The 22737-nt window shown below is 40.4% G+C and overlaps 1 protein-coding gene across 2 annotated transcripts in view; it reads right to left on the reverse strand.

The window, feature by feature from the left end:
* Nucleotides 1-4771, reverse strand: part of ICE1 (interactor of little elongation complex ELL subunit 1) — a 36162-nt gene extending 31391 nt beyond the window's left edge. For both annotated transcript variants that reach the window (XM_041408271.1, XM_041408270.1), the window contains exons 1-5: nucleotides 4118-4771; nucleotides 3312-3370; nucleotides 1698-1732; nucleotides 1235-1253; nucleotides 371-482 (exon numbers count right to left, since the gene is read on the reverse strand). In XM_041408271.1, the coding sequence (XP_041264205.1) occupies nucleotides 371-482; nucleotides 1235-1253; nucleotides 1698-1732; nucleotides 3312-3370; nucleotides 4118-4201 (309 nt within the window). In that variant the 5' untranslated portion in view covers nucleotides 4202-4771. The remainder of the gene's footprint in view (nucleotides 1-370; nucleotides 483-1234; nucleotides 1254-1697; nucleotides 1733-3311; nucleotides 3371-4117) is intronic.
* Nucleotides 4772-22737: the final 17966 nt, after the last annotated feature.

Genomic DNA, 22737 nt, shown 5'->3' on the forward strand with positions numbered 1-22737 from the left:
TAACAGAAGCACAACACTATTCTGCACAGACCCTGTCTCTTGGCACCTTTTCACTAGTACAAGTTATATTCAATAATCTGACAAGATCAGAGCAGAAAGCCAAAGGAGTCTGAATGTTTCTCATTCCTTCCTTATTGAGGAAATAACCAAATTATCTGATCAAAAATTTTAAAAACTACTACAACCTAAACTTATTGCCTCTCAGAAACCTGAAGTAATTTAATTAATTTCACCTAACTTCACCACAGCTACCTGTCCCAGTGAGCTGGAAATAAGAACAGAGCTCATTACAAGTCAACTTCATTAAGATAAGCATTAGGAATATGCATTTCCTTAACAGAAAAAGTGCAAGTTATTTAAATAAGCACACCTTTTTTTCTTCCAACTCTGCCTTCAAGGAACCCAACTCTTCCTGGCATTTTTCCAGAGGCAGAATTTTCTGTAACATCTTCTCCACTTGGCAACGAAGAGCCGAGATCTCTCTGAAATTAGATGTGCAATTAAAAAAGTTGCCAAAAACATGGATGCTTTGAAACTCAGTATTTTGATTCTTCAATCAAGCATCTCAGTATTTTGCTTTCATCCTATGGAAAAAATGCTGTGAGAATACCTAAAAACCTTAAGAGTTTCAGTGTTCTCATTTTTCCAGCTATTTAAAGAAAATCCAAGCTCTGATTTAAAAACACTACACTGAACCCAAAGCTAGATGCAAGCAGATGGCATGTGCCACAGAAGTATGCTGCCTACACTAAAGTGGCAGTAATAAATGTCTCTGCATACATGGTGCTGCAAAGTAAGAGCAGAGTCCAAATGCAGTGTTTTTCAGCAGGCAGGTTGGAGTCCATAAAAATTATATGCTGCCTCTTCCTCTATAATCACAGAGTAAGGAAGGGCACAGACACAACTCTTAAATCAAAATGCTTCACACAAATATGGACACCCCAAATAGCCATACACTTAACCACCACCAAAAGATGTGCTTCACATCTCTACTTGGACTCTCACTAGCCCAGGGCCAGGAAAGAATCCCACACATGTATTGTAAAGGAAGGACAGATTTCTGTCCTCATCATACCTTTGCTAACTATGGCCTAGGAAGCATAGTAAAAGTACCATACTAAAAGTGCAGCTCAGACCCATGGCTGTTGCGTTGACACTGTCAGACTCCTAAAACTAACCACAACACAGAGAATATAGCAATACATCTTTACTAAAGAATATAAATCCAACTTACCTTTCAGCAAATTGAAGCTGTAATCTCTTGTTAAGGTAGATATTAAAAACAGTTTATCAAATGTCCTTAAGTATATTTCAATCCAACTGCCACTTGCAAAGAAACATCCAGTAAAGACTTCCTTACAGAAAAAAAAAACTCCCGAAGACTTTCAGAACTGTTTGATACATGCATTTCAATACATTTGAAATTAGTAAGAAGAGCTTATCCTGTTACATGAAAAAGATTGAGTAATTCTCAGCAACTCAGATTTCAAACAGACCACCTTAAACCATATACCAGAAACAGGCAGATCTTAAGTGGATAGTTTTAATTCCGAAGGCCTATTTTCTTTACAAAACCCACCCAGTTTGTTCCTTATTAGAGACATCATCTCATAACCTAAATGGAAAGCCTCAAGCCCTTTTATTTAGTTTTAGGTATACTAATCCTGTAAGAACACAAAGAGAAAACTAAAGGATATCAGTGCATTTCTGTTGATACTCTGTCAGCAAACGACTGTAAGAAAAGAAAAAACCCAGACATTACTCATTTTCTCGCCTGATTTTGACAATTGTATGTTAGGGTATCTTTCCTTTTGCTTTACAGATAAACAGAGAAAGTGTAAGATTGGTTTACATTTTCTGATAGTAGTCAATATAAGCCTTTGATTTCATTAAGCCATTCAAATCTTAAACTGCTTTAAGTAGAAAAAAAAACCAACTGGCAATTATATGAAGTTGTAGCCATTAACCAATTGCAACTTTAAAAAAAATGTATTGCTCAGACAAAGGAAATAATACACATATATATATACTAGAGGATATATATTCATATATACATATAGATATATATAAAAACACGTTTCCAAACTTGAAAGGATGTTTTCCTAAAAAAGAACACAGATCTCAGAGAAATAGTTTGAAAGACCCTAAAAGGTTTTAATCTTTATATTATTCTCCTAGCAGCCATAAAGGGTAACACTTACCCTGATGCAAGAGGACCATGGGACAGCATCAAGGAAAGCTACTCCTTTCTTTCCTCAAATGTTATGTTTTTTATGAACAGAGAAAAGAAAGGACAAGAAAGAGTAATACCATGGGAGTTACCCTAATACAGAGAGGGTTGCATTACTTTCTATTGCAATAGTCAAGAGAAATCCAACAAAGCAAAAAAGAAAGCCTGAGCTGCAAGTAGTTAAAGAAGAAGCAATTTGCACAATAAATATATGCATTGGAAGAAAGAAGATGGACACAAAATTTAGAGGTCAGAAAAGAAATCACAACAGAATAAAGCAGCTTTGAAAAAAGGATCCTAGTTATGAGACCCAGTGTGTGCTAGCTGAAATACTCTGGAAATAGAACGCAGGACTGTCATTTAGATTCACTAAAGCGAGATTGACATGTGTCTAGGAAAGGATATATAAGAAACAAACCACTATAATTAGGAGACATTGCATAGATATTAGACCACAGTATGGAGGTATACATAACATATCTTGATATATTATTCCATAAAATATGTTGATGGGTTTTGAGAAGAATTGGAAGCAAGCACAGAAAAGAAACCAAACTGTAAGAAGGATTTTATAATCATACCATTCTGAACAATGTTCAGCTTCACTTTTCACATTCTGATATTTAATCCCATCAGAATTTCAGAACTTAATGATCAGACTAAATTCTGATGAGAAAGTTCATATCTGTACTCAGCTTTTAGTTCCCACATTCTTCTCCACAGAAAAATGAAATAAACAAGCACAACTAAATGAACAAAATAAATATAAATACATATCATCAATTATCTGTTTCTGCCTTAAATAAATAAATCTCTTCAAAGAGTCGCTTCAGCCAGTACTTCTAATAATATTACAGGTACACAATAGCCCTGTTTACTGTCATTATACACAAATGTTTTATGGAATAAATTAGTCTTACAGTCGAGATTTAGGACATGTTTGTGAAGAATTTTTATTTTGAGAAGCATTAAGTATAGTGCATAAACAAATATCCACATTCCAAAAATCATATCTCCTGAATTGCTGTAAGTACTAAAGTATAAAACCCAAACAAACAAAAACGCGTGCAATTGTACTTACTCTCCATCAATTATTTTTTGCTTCAGTGCAATTAATGCAGCTACATAGTCATTCATATTCTGTAAGGAAGAGTCCCAAGTCAGTAAAGAATTTACACCCCAAAAATCAGTACTGTAAATAACCCCTAATCCAATGGTTAATTTTATAGAAAATACAATAAACTGTCTTCATTCACGCAGAGAATGCAGGCTCCACAAGTAAGTATGCATCTTTAAGTGAGGCCTTGCTACAAAAGCTCTTCAAACTTTGCCTTTGCAGTAGATTCTACACTAAATCCCTAAAACTTTTTCTATCAAAATCCAATTGACCTTTGGCAGAATATCAGCAATAAACATTAGCTCACTTGAGTCTACAGATTTTCCAGTTTCTCATCCATACTCATTCTAAGTGTGTCCTATGAACTGTCAACAGGACCTTCTCTTCATTTAAAGGAAAAACAAAAATTATCCAAGCGTAATACCATAAAAATATACACTCGCTTAAGATGCCGTTAAGGAATTAAATTCTAAATCCTTACACTGCACCGGAGCAAAGCCAAGAGCACACAATTAGAAATTCCCTGACATATCCCACTAGGCACGTCGCAGAGACACGAGCTACTTTTCCACACTTCGCCTAGCTAGAGCTCGACACTGCTGCTGGTTTTAGATCCCGTTTAGCACGCACGGTATCCCCGTTCCCGACGGCACAGGGAGTGGTGACTGTGATACCCGACACTTCCCTCCAGCGGCCCGGCGCTGATCCACTACCTCGTCCGTGAGCAAAAACCCCACTCCAGCGCCACAGAGATGGTGGTCCATGCCTACCTGCTGGAGAACACCACAGTTGGCGCAGGCCCTGCCGGCGGCCGCAGTTCCAGCCGGCGGTAGCGGCGTCTCTCCGGGCATCATCGTGCCCACGCCTCCGTCCGGCCCCGGGAGCGGCGCGCCGCTCCAATGCGTCACACACCGCGCCACTGCCTTACAAGGACCCAGCTCGCCTTCGTCTCCTCTAGAATGCTGTCCTTTGCTGCCTGACTATTAGCAGGAGAAAAGACGGCAAAAAGTGGTCCCTGCAGAGACTGAGCGTTGAAAGCAACTGGTGGAGAGCGACCTAGCCCACTGAAAGGCACGGCCTCAGCCACGCTCTTCTACCACTACTATTATTTTATCTTCTTTTAGGTGCGGGCACTTCTGGGAAGGGAACTACTGTGGGCCTGGCGCAGGTGCGGAATAGGGCAGCTTCTTTCACCTGGCGCGAGGGGAGGGACGGAGCCGCCGATGGAGCGGCGCGTGGGGGGGAAAGGTGGGGCTGCGCGCGCGAGTGGAGCTGTTCAGTGACAGTGCGGCCACGAGGCCAGGCCGGGCAAAGCCGAGCTCCCCTGCAGCCGTATCACCGGACAGTGGTCTCGGTGATCCGCAACGAGCCTAAGGTGATATCGAAATCGGCCGGAAAATAAAGTAGCACAATTTGAAATATTTGAAAGCCTGCATTCTTTATTACAGCTTTGGACACTTTGGGAAGATAGCTCCTCTAATCGGATGTGTGTCATGAAACTACAACAGGGCATTAATTCTATCATGATCATACATATTCATTAAAACTTACTTCCTAGCTAATACAGTTCACTGTCGCAGAACTAATTTGCACGCGTCCGCCTCCTGTTGGAAGTCCTTTTATAGTGCTAGACGGTCATCTAAAGGGGTCTCTAATGCTCGTACTCACTGAGTATTACAGATGACCTTACCTTGAACATTTTTTTTTGGGCCTGCGTTGTTGCTTCTTGTTACATAACTTTGCCAAAAAATCCCACCATATTTCTCATAATCTATGTATCCGCTGGTTCTAGCCACGTTTATCATCTTGTGCATACTTTTACATTCTTTTCGTTTTGGGGTTTTTGGGTGTTTTTTTCCTGTTTTGTTTTGTTTGTTTGTTTGTTTTTGGGGTTTTTTTTGGTTTGGTGTGGGGTGGTTTTTTTTTTGTTTTTTGGGTTTGTTTTTTTTTTGTTTTGTTTGTTTGTTTTTGTTGTTGTTGTTTTTGTTGTTGTAGTTGTTGTTTTGGGGTTTTTTTTGGTTTTTTGCTAGTTAGTTTTTAAACTCTATCTAGGAACTTCAGGAGAACTGAAAATTTATATTCTGTGTGTTATCTCTCAGAAGCTAATCACCCTTGCTGCCTTCTCTCTGCTCCCATGCTGCCAAGCTAGAGCTGCCTTCTAGACAAGGGCATGTGTAGCTGTTGCCATTCCCTGACACACACACCCCCACCTAGTTTTTCAAACGGGAGCATACCAGTTCACTCAGACAGCATCTTGTGGAAACATAATACTTATGGGAAGAGATCAAGCTTTTTATTTCATCCAAGCATTTGTAAACACTTTTAATATTTAGCATTGCTTGTCATGACTGCCTGCATTTACCACTTACACTACGTCTTTCCATAGCAAGTATGCTTGGGAAAGACTTTATAGAATTACAGAATGGTTTGACTTAAGAGGGACCTTAAAAATCATATAGTTCCAAGGCCTCTGCCATGGGCAGGGACACGTTCTGTTAGACCAGGTTGCTTATGTGTTTCAGACCATGCTTTCAATCACTTAGAGACACAGAAGTTAAAGTAGTAATTGCTTACTGTTGTGGAAAATGTTAATCGCTTGTTTTAAGTTTTTTAAAGTTTAATAGTAATAAAATGGTTATAAAAACAGTAATAAAAATTAGAGTAATAAGAATTTGGACAGAGTTAGGACAATAAAGGACAATAAAAACAAAGACATATGGACAGTCCAGGTGCCTCCTGGGCAATTAAGCTCCGAAAGCACACACACTAACAAAACTCTTAAAAGCAATAGCCTGTTGCGTATTCATATATCTCATACATGGTGCATAAATTCTTTTCAAACAAAGAGTGTTCTCTGGTTATTATCAACTTCTCCCCCTTAATCCTGTTGGCTCCGCAAAGTCGGGAAGGTGGTGGAAGGAAGTTTGTCTTTTCTGATAAGGAGGCAATAATTTTTCTCTTGGGGATTTAGGTGTCTTGCTGCTGTTATCTCAGTGCAAAGAATTTCTTGATTATCTCATCCCTTTCTTGAGCTAGTTAAAAAAGTATCTTACATTGCATAGTTTCTATTTTAACATTATGTTATAACCTAAACTAAATTTACCACACTACTTAAAAAAAATACAGTACTACTAATGAATACAACGTAACACATATAGTATTCCTTTTAATATCTGCGAAGAGCCAGTCATGTAGTATGTCCTTTTCACACTGTATTGTGCCACGCTGTGTCACCATTTGAGGTACATAGAAATCACTCAGTATTTATCACTCAGCAGACAGGACAGATGGTTGCACAAAGTGCAAATTAGTTTGTAGGAAAGACATTTCTGTTCTTGTGAGCCAGCGAAGGCTTCCTGAAGATAAGGAAAGCCTCCTGTATCTCTTAAGGAAGATACCAAGGCTATCACCATGACAATGTGAAGAAAGAGAAAAAATAAAAAGATAGGGACTTTGGTTGGCTCACAGAGTGACATGGCTCCTTTTCACCTATTGTTTCCTTTTTATGACTAATGGGCAGTGTATGTGTTTGTTAAGCAAATGTAAATATCTTGTAAAACTATAAAGGCAACATGTTGCTTTAATAAATAGATCTATACAGCCTTCTGATGGAGTCCTGGTGCTTTGTGCCAAGTGGGGCTCTATAACGACATTAGTTTGTGATTTTTTTTTTCTATTCAGCTTATCGTGTTGGACTTTATTCACTACATGCTGCTGCTTATGTTATGAATAAAAATATACCTATTTTTATTTAAGGTTACAGAGAAAAAAAAAACGGTGGGACCAGTTGCTGTTAAATTAGCTTAATTGTAAAGAGTTCTTTAATTGCCCGTTAATGGTTGGTGATTTAGCCATTGTTCTCCCAATGCTTGCCCCGGAGCTACACCTGGACACGCAGCCCAGGAGAATAGGAGTGGCCTGGGACCACGTATGCAAATGAGAAATGCACCGCGCTAAAGTTTTCCTAGAAAACCCCTAAAAACAACGAGCCAATATAGAATTAGGGGACCCTAGGTGATGTCTAAGGATGGGCGTGAAGTCCAGTGCCTGCTTGGATCCTTTTTGCTTCTCACCCTGACCTAAAAGGATGTTCACTAAGGAGGGGACCCGAAGTGTTGGACCGAAAAGTAGGAATCTGCCACTCTTCCGTGAGGACGCAGTCCCCAGCTCTGCCTGCAGACCAGCGGACAGAGCTGCATCACCCTCCTCCTCCTCCGTGCCACTCTTGGGGACAGCGGTGGCGTGGGCGCGACCCGTCAATTTCTCCCCACCTGAGCTGAATCTCTTTAATAAAGGCATTGAAAAGGAGAAAGATCTCCTGCCCTATTTTTGTCAGCTTACACTTCTAGTCTACTTGAAACTTCCTCTGGCTTACAATTTATCCAGTTGCTTTTTCACTATTGTCTTCCTTGTAGTTTGTGCATGTTCCTTAGGGGAATGGATATTCATTTCTAGTTCTGAAGACCATGTTAAATCTTCCTTCTGATGAACAGTAATGTATACAGTTGCACAGTTACCTGGACTTTGATGAAGACATTGAAACTTGTAACTCCTGCATAAGTGCTCTGATGAAACATAGTATTTCAGGCTTTCTCTTTCTACTTTGAGAGTCTTACAACAGTATAATAAAATGCCTTTTAGAATAACAATAGAATTTGTGTGTCAGTGTCACTGGAATGAATTTACCATCTGGGCTGAGTAAATTTCCCATGTGAAGTGCCCTTCCAAGGGAATGGAGCTGAGTACTACTTGTTTTAGATTTGAGAATTTGGGGCTGTAGTCAGGTCAGGTAACAAGGCACTATATTAGGTGAGTTTCTTAAGGACAAGGTTCTGCAGAAAGAAACAATGCTATATCTGAAAGAAATTAATAGATAAGATGTTTTCAGAAGAATTCAATGTTTCTTGTAACTATTCATGCTTAAAGTGAAAATGTTACCAAAATTTTGGTTTAACATTAAAGATGTCCAAATTTTCTGGTTGTTTAGACTTCACAGAATCATTTAAGTCAGAAAAGACCTCCAAGATCATCAAGTCCAGTTTTTACAAATCCCCACCTTGTCAACTAGGCCATGGCATTAAGTGCCAGATCCAATATTTGCTTGAATGCCTCCAGGGATTGATGATACTACTGCCTCCTTGTGCAGCCTATTCTGATCCTCAACAACCCTTTCCATGAAAAAATTCTTCTTATGTCCAATCTAATCCTCCCCTGGCACAGCCCAAGGCTATGTCCTCTTGTCCTGTTGCTAGTTGCCTGGGAGAAAAAACGCTGACCCCACCTTGCTACAACTTCCTTTCAGGCAGTTGTAGAGCACAATAAAGGTCCCCCTAAGCCTTTTTTTCACACTGAACAACCCAGCTCCCTCAGCTGCTCCTCCATGGACTATGCTCTAAACTCTTCAGCACCTTTTTTGCTCTTCTCTGACACACTCCAGCACCTCAATGGCTTTCTTGAATTGAGGTGCTCAGAATTGGACACAGTACACAAGTACTCAACAGTTCCAAGTCCAGGATGGCAATCACTTCCCTAGTCCTGCTGGTCATACTATTGCTAATACAGGTCACGATACCATTGGCCTTCTTGGCTATCTGGGCACATTGAAAAATGCATTTACAGCCAGCTGTTGACTTACACCCCCACATCCTTTACTCCTAGGCAGCTTTCCAGCCACTCTTCCCCCAGCCTGTAGAGTTCCATGGGGTTGCTGTGATCCAAATGCTGGACCTGGTAGTTTGCCTTCTTGAACCTCATACAGTTGGCCTTGGCCCATCAATCCAACCTGTCCAAATCCCTCTGCAGAGCCTTTCCACTGTCCAACAGATCATACACTCCTGCCCAACAACTTAGTGTTGTCCATGAGTGGACAATTTTGAGTGCATTTGATTCCCTCATCCAGACCATTAATAAACAGGGCTGGGCCCAATACTGAGCCTCAGGGAACCCCTCTAGTGACCACCCACCAACTGGATGTGCACCACTCACCGCATCTCTCTTGGCCCAGCCATCCAGTCAGTTCTTAACCCAGCAAAGACTGCATCTGTCCAAGCCGTGGGCTGCCAGCTTCTACAGGAGAATTTGTTGGGAGACAGTATCAAAGGCTTTGCTGAAGTCCAGGTAGACACCTCCACAGCCTTTCTCCCATCCGCTAGGTGGGCTATCTGGTCATAAAAGATGAATTTGGTCAAGTATGCCTTTCCTAAACCCATGCTGGCTGGGCCTGAGCCCTTGGTTGTCCTGTGTTGGCGATGGACTGATTAAATTATCAGAATCTGATTTGTGAGATACAAATGCTTAGATACTATTTTAGGGAGACTAGTAATGTGTACTACAATGATTAGGTTGCAATCACATACACAAACTTATGCATATAACAATATCTCTTGCTTGCAAAGTTTAATGGGATTTTCTTTTTCTGGTAAACCTGTCTGATTTCATCTTCTTGCAATCTAGGTCTAATTTTCAAAGTTCTGTTTGCTTTTGTCAAGGCATCCTGTTATCAAATCTCTTATGTTAACCAGGTCCAAAGTCCATCATCTGTGTTTTGTCCCCTAATATCCGAACATCCTCCCCTTTCCTTTTGACAAAAATTACTCTTTTAATGACCTTATTAATTAATCTCTGCACACACTGAAAGGTGTAGCAGGCCCAGGGCCTGCAAAGCCTCCTTGGCGGTCAGAAGCCTGAGCTAGGAAATCCCAAGTCATGATGACTGGGCCCTAGAAGCCCCTCTCTTCCGCCTTTTGGACCCTGCTTATCTCTCTGTAAGCCTATAGGTCACTTTCCATTGACCCTTACTATTGGACAATTTCCAAAACCCCTGTAGGGTATAAAAACCCCTAATTCTGCCTGGTTTGGCAGAAGAGCTGTCACTGAGAACCTTCGTGGAAGACCCTAATAAAGAATCTTGCAGAATCTTCAAACAGCCTTCTCCTCTCTCTCCCTGTGTCTGCTGCTGTGGCATCTAGCAAGCAAAAGAGCTGATATCACAGAGAGCTGATAATCACTAGGAGCTTAAATCACTTAAGCTTGCTTGGCTGCCTGCAGCTGGGACCTGCTTGGGAGTTCGGACGCTGTTCTGTGCCTCCACTGAGTTATCCTGGCCACAGCACCCCACCGGGTGCAGCCCGGCTGGAACCTGCCATGATAGAAAGGTATCATGATTAATACAATCATTATCAGAATTACCACATACATACCTATATCCTATCCTACCACATATCCTAAAAAGAATCTTTTAGTTAAAAACTCCAGCCACTAAAAGGCTCAGGCTTGATCTTTACAAACGAAAGACATTCCTGATGGCAGCCATATTACTGGATTTAGAAAGGGTGCCAGAAGTGTAATTGTGCCAAAAGGTTTGATTCTTATACATAGGGTGATAGGGAGAAACATTTTTAAACAGATTCCTATTGGTGGCTTCCAGCCGGGCTATGGCCAGTGGGTTGCCTTGGCCAGGATAGCTCAATAGTGCTCAGCACAGCATGTCTGAGTTCCCAAGCAGCTCCTAGCCGCAGGCAACCTTTGCAAGCTCAAATGATATCAGCTCTTAGTGATTATCAGCTCTTTGTGATTTCAGCTCTTTAGCTTGCTAGGTGCCGCAGCAGATGCCGGGAGAGAGAGCAGTGCTGTGTGAGGTTCCGAAGAATTCTTTATTGCGGTCTTCCATGAAGGTTCTCAGTGACAGCTCTTCTACTGAACTGGGCAGGAGTAGGGGATTATATAGCTTACAGGGGTTTTGGAAATTGTCCAACAGTAAGGGTCAAAGGAAAGTGGCTTACAGTGAGATAAGCACAAGTCCTAAGGCAGAAGAGAGGGGCTTCTGAGGTCCAGTCATCATAACTTGGCATTTCCTAGCTTAGACTCCTGACCACCAAGGAGCCATTGCAGGCCCTGGGCCTGCTACAGATCCCTTCCCATGTATTTAAAATTAACACAAAAATCCAATTTCACAGAACCCAGGAATTCTAATTCTTGGGGTTCCACCAAGGGTGTTTCAGGAGGGTATTTGATATGATGTGGTTTGCTTTCAAAAAGTTAGTGTAAATATTAGTGTAACATTTTGGATGAGCTATATTCCCCCCTTATTTTTTTGGTTTTTAATAACATGTGTGTTTCTCATTATGAACATGAAGGTAACATAAAGGCATAAGAATATGTAATAAAACAATAAACTTATACTAAGTAAAAAATAAATCAGATAATAGATAGAATTAGTAGTATGTGAAAAATAAAATGGTGATTTAAAACAATACATTATCAATTTCTTAAATATTGTACTATTACTTAGAGTCTGCAGTAATTGGCAAGCTTTATTTTTTAAAGTGAGGGCTTGGAAAATCATTCCCAGGTAAGATTTCCAAGTTCACCTTAAAATGAAGTTTAGGTACTATAGGTCCAAATTTGGTAAGTCAAAATTACTTGAATATAATTTTGGTGCAGAAGAATTTCTCTACTAGTTAAGGCCAGGACTTGGCCAGGGTTCAGGCTTTTAACTGGAAGAGTCTTTTTAATATATTTTAGAAACCTCTTAGTAATAGTAGTTAGAAAAATAATATATGTCTTATAAATAGCTATACAACAGTAAGAGAAGGTTTGTAAAGTAGCTGACTTTCTCATTTATTGTCAGTTAGACAATCGTGCCATAGACATATAGCAAAAGAATAAAGTAATGCTTGTTATAAAAAGTCAGTGAATTCAAATTATAAAATTAAAACATAATCAGGGTTAATAATATATCAGTAAAAACTGTCTTAAGAAATTGAAGTTATGTTTTCCTAGACATTTATGCATATATGACATTAAAACAAAAAAGTAAAAAAGAAAGCATTAAATAATTCATAAAATTGTTACTCATTGTTCAGTACTACTTATAAAAAATACAATAGCAAAAATGGTTCTTATTTCTATAACAAAATAGTGCTATCTTGTAAATTAAATGAGCAAATTTTAACAAAAACTCATTCAGATTTTATGTCATTCACTTGTATAGCAAAGGAATTCTATCTTATAATTCAAATAGATTTACTTCAACAAAACTTAATCAGCTTCACTAAAATCTAACCTTAATAAAATATATCTAAAGGAACTTACAGTTAACATCACTGAGACTAAACAAAAATCAATCTTAATGAGAATTAACTTATTTAAACTCTATTATTACAAAAAGGTTACTGAAAATTTTTCATATAACAGTTAAACAGCAAGGTAAACAAAAACTGTTCTGAAAAATTTACAACAAAAATACTTTGCTACAACTGTGGAGTAAAAGACAAGGAACTGGTAAAGCTGGCAGTGAAGTTTCATGTACTAATTATGGCTAAATCGCAAACAACTACTGCAGAAAAAGTTCAAGTTTGTCTTGAATGTGAGCTAAAGAATCTTGAATTTAAAACTTATGTAATTCTTCTTGGTGAACTATGTAGGTATATTACTATATTACTAATATATAAAAGAACCCCACCACCTTTATACCAACACCTTTGAATTTTTCTAGTTACAATCCTGTTAAAAATCACAAATCACAATTTATTAAAATTAGAAGGTAAATCTCAACACTGGTTGGTGCCAGGCAAGGAGGGCTGCACCCCTTGCAGCAGCTTTTAAAGATTGCTGATAGGATAGTGTGAAAAACACATTCACTCTCCTGTGAAAATTTTAAAAGTTTATTAAAGGACAGTAGGTGACAAGGACCATAAAGCAAAGGTTATTATGGCCAGGTGCATCTTGGCACTCAGCCAAGATCACACTGTTACCTTTGGGGATACCCCTTAATGACCTTTTCCTTTACATCTGCCTGTTGCATATACATGGACCCTTATGCATATCCATAAACTAATTTACATTTTCCAGAAACTATTTTACATGGCCCCTCCTCAGGTCCACCTCTTTAGAGCATGCGTGTTTCTTTATGTTTGAACCGACGGGGGCTCCCGGGACAAGTGAAGAGATCTGAATCTTGACTCCATGTTTCAGAAGACTGATTTATTATATTATGATATATATTATATTAAAATGCAATATTAAAACTATACTAAAAGAATAGAAAGAAAAGGATCCAATCACAGATGCACCTGTTGCATTCTACAGCAGCAGATAATTATTGTTTCCATTTCTTTCCTGAGGCTCCTCAGCTTCTCAGGAGAAAAAATCCTGGCAAAAGGATTTTTCAGAAAATATCATGGCTATATTTCTTGGCTGTGGTTTTAGCTCCTATTCCTTATTGCTTTCAGTTTGGGCCTTGGTCCATGCTTTCTTCAGATGGTGAGTCCTGATAGTTGGCATATCTGTAGCAGGTGTCCTCCGTCCTGTGTTCATTGGATGTTATCCTATCCACCAGGCATTTTAACACAAGCATAGCTATTTTACTACTATGTCTAAGCTTAATTAACAGAGAAATACAAACTATATCTTTATAACAAAGTACTTTAACATCACACATATAAAATCTGTTAGGAAAATTAATCCACAAGCACCAGAAGTTTATGTCCAAAAAGGAGACAGAGGAGTCCTTTTTGGCTTTATTCAAATAAAGGGAGAGACTGTGGGGCATTCCCCTGGGATCTCTAAAAGTTTTGGAGGACGCAGCCTCCTTTTTATCCTAATTTTCTGGCCGCATTTCCCTTTTCTCTTTCCCCATCGGCTGAGGTACTTGAGAGGTACAGACTTCCCGATACACTTGATACCGAAGATTTCCCTCTAATGTATAAGCTTCCCTTTTAATTTTTAATTCTTACAGTATTTAGGGGTTTTTTTCCCCCATGGTTTCTTTCATCTTTCAATGTCTAATTTCATTTATCAGCAAACTTAAAGCTTATTTGTAAAGACAAATATCTTTTTCTATTCATCAACCAGTGGAATCTTTCCCATTGTGTCTTTTATCTCCCAGTGCTAGTTTTATCTACCAGCAGACCCACAGCTTGTTTGTAAAGACAAATCTGCTATTCCTCTCAAATCTATTTTAATATTTGTGAAAAGCCAATATTATAATATGTATCTATAATAATAGATTTTAAGTTTAGCTTAATAAGAGTAATGGGATATAAACACTGAAGGCTAAAACAAAAACAGATTTAGTTACACAGTATTAAATAGCTGTACCAAAAAATCTACCAGCAGACCCACAGCTTGTTTGTAAAGACAAATCTGCTATTCCTCTCAAATCTATTTTAATATTTGTGAAAAGCCAATATTATAATATGTATCTATAATAATAGATTTTAAGTTTAGCTTAATAAGAGTAATGGGATATAAACACTGAAGGCTAAAACAAAAACAGATTTAGTTACACAGTATTAAATAGCTGTACCAAAAAATTCACAACAAAATACATTGTTAAAAAAAAGTCCAAGCTACTAGTACTTTAACGAGTTTGACCAGGGCTAGTTGTCCCTCAGTTTTGTAGTGTGTTTTTATACTTTGTAATGGTTTTGTCTTTGTATCCCCTTATTTTTCCCAAATGGCTTACCCCGGATTGTAGACACTCCCTCTACCTGTGTAATCCCTCTCCTTTGCTGAGATCATCCCCAAATCCCCACCCTGGCTCTCTGTCACTCAGCATACCATCCCATCTATCTAGAACTTTCGTACCTGGTCGTCGAGTGATTACTCAGAGGCCAGGGGTCAACCCCCCCAAGTGCTATGCCATACACTATCCCATATGTCCATTCCCTTAGTCTCCATCCTGTAGCCATGGTATTTTATGAAAAATCCTTTGCTAGGATTTTTCCCTCCTGAGGAGCTGAGTGCCTCAGGAAAGAAATGTAAACAATAACTGTCTGCTGCTGTGGAATGCAACAGGTGCATCTGTGATTGGGGCATGTTGGTTGTTTCTAATTGATGGCCAATCACAGATTGAGCTGCTGCTCTGCGAGTCAGAAGTCTTGGTTATGCATTCCTTCTTGTTCTTTCTAGCTTTCTGATGAATTATTTTCTCTCTATTCTTCTAGTAATAGTTTTTAGTATAGTTTTTAGTGTAGTAAAATATATTTTATATTAAAAAATATATATTTTAATATAATATATATCATAATATAATAAACCAGCCTTCTGAAACATGGAGTCGAGATTCGCGTTTCCACACATGGGGCACTGGACACAGCACCATCCCTTAAGTTTCTTTATCGGTCAGCAAAGGTATCTCCTTTTGGTTTCCACCCTCCCTTTAAATGTAACTTTGGCACCTCTCCCAGAGCTTTCAGCAGGAGGTCCCCTGAGGTTACAGGAGCTCCCAGGAGCTCCAAATAAAACCTTAGATTAACCCTTGCTAAGAGTCGGCTCTGCCGATGTCTCGAGCGTCTCCTCTGCTGCAAAGGCAACTAGCCTAGCTGCCTTTGGTACCCTCGGGGCACAAGAGAGTGTCCCCCCTCCCCCCCCCCCCCACTGTCGGCCATGTCGGGGCTGCCCCCCCAGCTGTCTGCTGAGTTGGGGCTGGCTGGGGTTCTTGAGGGGCACCCAGAGAGACAGGGACACCTCAGGGCTTTGGGCCTGTATCAAGTGTCTCTTTGGTAGCTGCTGCTCCTTCCGATGCTTGCAAATGCCTGGGGCAGTTTAGCCAGGGACCATTGTGTGGGTGTCCCAGTGACTCCTATACAAAATCTGAACGCATAAAGATTCCCCACTGCATTAACACATCCTTCCCCCACAAAACCAGGGGGACAAACAGCACAAGAAGTTTAACTGTAGCTATCCACCCACCAGGCCCTGTTATTTGCTACAAGTGTTGGCTTTGCAGGTTTTCGCACCATGCCGAGAGTTAATGGCCAGTCACTGCGCCATTGGCTTTTTGAGATAACTGTCACACCGGCTCCCATATCAATGAGTCCTGTTAGAAGTGTCTCTGCCTTGCAGAGTAACTTTGCATTGGCACATGGGACGCTGAGACCTGTTGAAGCAAAAAATCTGCAGGACCCCTGTAGAACCGAAACCCCCCTCCCTCTTCTCACTTATCAGGGATGTAGATAGGGGTGCTGATGGAAAAAAATATGAGTTGGGCTATATTGCTCCCAGCCAGGACTACACAGGGTGGCTGAGGAGTCCATGACATGAGTCAGAGTCAATAGCTCCAGGGAGAATGTTATAAATGAATACTCCAATTTAATAATTGTTATAGATAGCAACCAAATAAGGCTGAATTAATAATTTGATAAAGCCAAATTAAGATTAAAAGAAGATAGATTTTATTTCATGAATTGAAATACAATCTCTGACAGCCACAATCAAAGGGCCAAGCCTGGGACACTGGGTGAACAGAGATCTGACCCTCTGTCACATCAGACCTATCAAGTTCACAAAGTCGATTTGGTGAGCCTTGGCTGTATACTGTTTTTCTTGCCCAGAGCAAAGTTTCTTTTGTTCTATTCTTTTCCCTAAATATTCATGTAGTTCTCTGTCCTCTGTCCTGTGTTGGACAAATCCTGTCTCCTGGTCGGACAAAGCTGTCTTTGGGAAAACAATATAGAGTCCGGGAACAGATACATGAAAATTCCAACTTACAGGGAACTAGTCATTCAAATGTGAGTCCAGGGCTGTACTCGGCCGATGATGGCTTGGGTGTTCCAAGACTCGCCCAGAGTTTCTCTAGGAGCTAGCTCCTTCACTTGCTAATTAGGACCTCTATTTTCAGTGACCACCTGTTTTCACAATCCAGTGAGGTAATCTCTTTCCCTCTTACACAACCCCTGTGTAAGATTTCTAAACCTTGATGCTTTTTGTAACAGATATTCTACAAGCATAATTTATTACATATATATATATGAGCACAAATTTATGCTAATATTTATCACAATAATTAAAGAAATTTATTAAATAATTAAAGTATAAATGGAAAAAGCCACAAGCAATTCGACTCTGAGCCAGGTCATCAGAGTCGGGGAAACCCAGGATTTGGCCTCTATCACACCAAAGTCCCCATGGGTCTCCAAATGTCATTTCTAAGGGGTTTGTTTTATACAGTCTTTTGGGCTCTGGAAGGGGCCCTTCTTCAGCATATTATCATAGTTTTTTTCTTTCTTGCTGCCGTGTTTCTTGAAACTGGTGAACAATTGCTGAAATCCTGCCAGATGAAAATCTTCTGGGATAAAATTCTGGCGTTGAATATTATCTTATTTATGATGCCTATCAAATGCCTCCTGCTGGGGTCTTGTCAGATGAAAAAATCCCTTGAAATATACATCTCTGGAGACAGTCATCCTTCTAGTGTTTGAGCCTATTACTGCTTGTTGACTGACACTGGCTATAGTACACAAAATGCTGTGGTTTTTAATTTCCTTTATCATTAATTATATTATAACATATATTACAGAGAACAAACAAAGTTTTCATACACTGTCTAGGTGGTCCAAAAACTCCTGTGGGAAGCAAATGAACAGATGAATCAAGCAAAGTTACTGTGTTGGAGGTTGCCAGGTCCATTCCTGTGCTGCCTGGGGTGGCTGATGTTATGAATAAAAAGTTATCTATTTTTTTTTAAGGTTGCAGAGTTAAAACCGGTTGGACCAGTTGCTATTAAGTTAGCTTCATGTTAAGAGTTCTTCTTCAATTGCCTGTTAATTGCTGGTTATTAGCCATTGTCCCCCTGGTGCTTGCCAGGGAGTGACACCGGAACCCTGCAAACAGCAGGGCAGAGGAGTGGCATCAGAGCTAGTATGCAGATAAGAAATGCATTGCACCAAATTTTACAACTTTCCAGGAAAACCCCTAAAAACAATGAGCCAACATAGAACTAGGGGACCTAGGTGATGTCTAAGGATGGGCGCGTAGTCCAGTGCCTGCTTGGATCCTTTTTGCTTCTCACCCTAACCTGAAAAGATGTTGACTAGGGAGAGGACGCAAGGTGTTGGACCAAAAAGACAGAATCTCCTAATCTCTTGTGAGGGTGGAGTCCCCAGCTCTGCCTGCAGACCAGCGGACAAAGCTGCATCACCCTCCTCCTCCGTGCCACTCCTGGGAGCGACTGTGGCATGGATGCAACCTGTCAGTTTCTCCCCACCTGAGCTGATTCTTTTTAATAAAAGCATTAAAAAGGAGAAAGATCTCCTGCCCATTCATTTCAGCTGATCGGTGATGGTCCAGCCAGGGCTGCTTGTGGTCTGGTGAAGGCTGCTTGGGGCGGCAGCTGGGCTGAGGCTTGGTCCACTCTGAGGGATCGGCTGGGGCATCTGTATCTTTGTGTGGTGCTGCGCTCTGGCTCTGGTTTCCCGATACTGGATGCCCTTCAAAATCATACTTGGACCGACACTGATTATGGCACCAAGGGAAAATACCGGGAATTTTGGATCTGGCCTCCCCCTTTTTGAAACAGTCCTTTTTCAAATGCCGAGATTTCCTGCACCGGAGCAAAGTTTGGGCGTCCCTCTCCTTAATAGTCTTTTTCTTTAGTTGCAGCCACTTATCATGAGGGTCAGGAGGGAATGGATCAGTCTCATCTGAATCTATCGGTCCTGGATTGAAGGGCTCCTCCTACTCCTCACTGCTAGAGCCTCAGTCAACAATATAAACTGCTAATGACCATGAGAAAGGATGTCTTCCCCTCCTTTGTCTGGGCAGGGGGGAGGTTGATGGCTCTTCAGTATCAGAGGTGCCAGTTTCAAGCGGGGAGGGAGAGTCTCACCTTGATTGCACTGAAGATGATCTGTTTCATAACCTTCCTGGACACCAAGGTCAGGCCTGTGGTTCTTTGGATCTTCCTTCCAACACTGCTTGTGTATGGGCCATTGGCCAGCCTCCAGTCATCTGGGACCTCCCTGGTTAATCAGTTGTGGTTATAAATGATAGAGAGCAGCTTGGCAAGCTTTTCTGCCAGCTCCCTCAGTACCCTCTCATGCAGTCCATCTGAACTCATAGACTTATGAGTGTGTAAGTTGTTCAGCTGGTCACTAACTACTTCCTTCTGGAAGCATAATTATAGCAGGGCTATTCTATAACAATACTGGCAAATAAAGACGGGCATGACACTTCCAAGTTTCAGCAGCAAAAAGTCCCCTTTAATGTTACAGCCTATTTTTATCCAGTTTTCCAAGTCATCATGTTTCATTCAAATTGGTTAGTAAATTTCTTGCCACTGAGTTCATTGGTTAGAAGGTGCTTGTGTATGTACGTGCTAAGACTCTCTCTTTACACAGGTGTTTACAATTTTGTTTGTGGATTCTCATGGAATAGACTCTTTTTTTTTTTCATAGGTATAACATGTTTTTCTCACAAGAATAGATTGTTATGTGTGAGAAAAATGCTCACTTCAAAAATTTTAAAAGGTTTATTAAACCTTAACAAAAATTCTACAAAATTATTAAACAAGGAAAAATTGCAGCGCTGGGAACTGCCCATGTGGCTGTCTACCACTGGCCAGTTCATCTTCAAGATGGATGCTCAGTCTTTTATACCCCTGGGGGTTGCATCAGCCAACCCTGGCCCTTCCCAAAGTCTCTCAGTCAGCTCTTCTTTGCCGTTTATTGGTGGAGACTGCTTTCCTGTAACTTGATTGGAGGGTCAGGTGTTGTCATGCCAAGCCCCCCCAGCAACACGCATTTCTATTCCCAACTGCCCCATATAAGGGGCACATGTGCATGTCTTCTCTCTACCTGTCCTAGGCAACCCAGGCTGTCTGATGGCAACAACACAGGGCAGGGTGGGAAGGGAACTATGGGGAGAACAGAGGACATCTAAGCTACAATAACATAACTATACATCAATAAAGCTTCTCTTAATATTCACACAATATTCATCCCTTAATTACAAGAGCCTGTCATCTCATTATCCATCTATAACTTTATGCAAACTGATTTTCATTCTTATGATTCTTTCTCATGGGGAATTAACAGGTTAGCTGTTAATTCAGCTGACCAAGGCCTGATTTTATAAGGTTTTGCCTGTATGCAATACTGTTCTGCTCCCCATTCCTGTCTACCAGCTAAGGAGGGCTGGTTGCCTTGAGGATAATTGGTCTTACTGTTAAAGACTGATGCAAAGAAGGCCTTAAGTACTTCAGCCTTTTTCTCTTTCTTGATTCCAATGTTTGCCCCCATGTTCAATAAAGGATGGAGATTTTCCTTGGCTATCCTTTTGTTTTTAATGTATTTGTAATAAACACTTTTTATGATCTTTAACAGCAGTGGCTATATGGAATTCTAGCTGAACTTTCTCCTTTCTAATTTCCTCTCTACATCAAATGACATCCTTGTACTCTTCCTGAGTTGCCTGCCCTTTCTTCCAAAGATCATAAACTTTTTCCCCCCGAGTTCCTGTGTAAATTCTGCTCAGCCAGGCCTTTTTTCCCCCACCAACACTTCTTTTGCCACATAGGGACAGCATGCTGCTGCTCCTATAAGATTTTCTTCTTAAAATGTGTCCAGCCTCTCTATGACTCCTTTGTTCTTAATGATTGTTTCCTAGGTGGCTCTCTGAACCAGTGTCCTGATCAGGCCAAAGTCTGCCCAGTGGAATTCCAAGGTACAGGTTTTGCTCACCCCCTTCATTACTTCACCAAGAATTGAAAACTCATCTCATTTTTGTGGTTACTGTGCCCAACACAGCCTACAACCACCCTATTTCCCATGAGCCCTTCTCTGTTTGTAAACAGCACATCTAGAAGTACACTGGCCTGTCAGGGCCCTTACAGGCTTGCTTACCAGCTGTGTCAGGGAATTCTCTTCCACACAATCCATGGAATTCCTAGAAAGCCTTCTCTGTGCTGTGTTGAGTTTCCAACAAGTACTTGGCAAGTCTGGCAAGAACAAGGTCTAGGGATCATGAATCATCAGCAAGCCTTTTATAGAATACTTCATCTGCTTCTTCATCCTGGTTGGGTAGTCTGTTACAGACTTCCATCAGGATGTCTGCCTTCCCCCTGACTCTTACCCATATGCACTCAGCCTTGTCACCATTAGCTCTGTGCTCTTTACAGTTGAAACACTCCCTAATGTACACTTATTCTAAAAAAGGTCTTAAGTTTTAATGCTTCAGACTCTAAATACAAGGCAGAATTAGGCAAGTAAATTTATGAAAATTTTGTATTTCCTTTTCTTTATGTCACATTCCCATTCCTTGACAACAACAAAATGTTTTAAAACTGTTTTAACATACTGTACACAAACTAGTTACTAAAACCATTTCCTTCAAAAATCTAAAATTTTAAAATTTAAAATTTTTTAACCAAGTATTAAATAATAATGCAAATTATATGTTTTTGTAAAAATTGTACTTGATTAGGCCAAGAAGGAGATTGTGGTTATGGAATTCCAGATTCTGCTTCATTATATCTCAAGTGATGAGCACCTCAGAGTTCAGAGAAGATGCATGGGGATGCATGGGAAAGGGCAAACATGACCTAAAAGAGGAGGGTTATAAATCTGGAATTTAAAAACTCTTGTGAGTTCAGGTTATTGAGGGCTAAGACATGTGTGCCATGAAGCCCAAGTCACAGCGACTTTGTAAAGCTTTGTTCAACCGCATGACACCCCACTTTTTCAGAAATTTGTCAAGCACTTTACCTATATATGTTTTTATTTCTTGTGGCAACCCTAATGATGCAAATACTTGTAAAAAATGTCTACAGGCATGTTGTGCAGTTTCTCCTGTGTGCAATGATGCAAAAATTGCTCCTGAAAAAGTGTCAACCAAAACATGGAGCCCTGCACTTGTAGCATTGTCCTTCTGAGTTGTTATGCTTTTGAAGCGTTGAGAGAACTTCTTTGAAATTCTCATTTTGTGCTTTGATGATTTTCTCCATCTGTTCTCCCCAGATGGATGCAACATGTTGAGGTGTTCCCACCTTGCTGCATGCTTCCACCATCTCTGCCATAGAGGGCTGGCCTGGCATTGCACTGATGACGCATTTACATTCTGGATTTGCATTGGCAAATGCAAGGCTTTGAAGGATATTTGGTTTCACTGTTTCCTCAGTTACTTGCCTGTCCACTGCTTGTGTGAGATGGTCAGTGAATGAAGAGAAAGGTTCTGAAGGACCTTGCCTGCTATCTGTATAAATGGTTTCATGAACTCCTGCTGGTGCAGTCTGCATAATTGCTTTTCATGCTCCTTCCTTGATGTTGCTCAACACCCCTCATGGAACTCTTGCTTGTTGAGCTGATTGTAATCAGGAGGATCACCTGCCAACTGTGTCATGGTGATAGCTGCATTTGGCCCACCTTGATACCTGGCTCTCAGCTCACAAAGAGCTCTTCTCCGTCTTGTGTCCCATACGAGGGCTTGCATATCTGTGAGAATAATTGACACAAGGGACCTGATATCATATGGTGTCAAATCATATATGTTGAAGGTTCTTTTTAAAAGCTGTTTAAATATGAAGATCCTAGTCCATTATCTCTGATTGCTTTGATTAGATATTTGATGACCTAATCATGATCTAATCATTCCCATCTTGGATTTTGACCCT

The sequence above is a fragment of the Onychostruthus taczanowskii genome, unplaced genomic scaffold (assembly GCF_017590055.1).
Source record: "Onychostruthus taczanowskii isolate IOZ18803 unplaced genomic scaffold, ASM1759005v1 scaffold299, whole genome shotgun sequence".
Classification (NCBI taxonomy): domain Eukaryota; kingdom Metazoa; phylum Chordata; class Aves; order Passeriformes; family Passeridae; genus Onychostruthus; species Onychostruthus taczanowskii.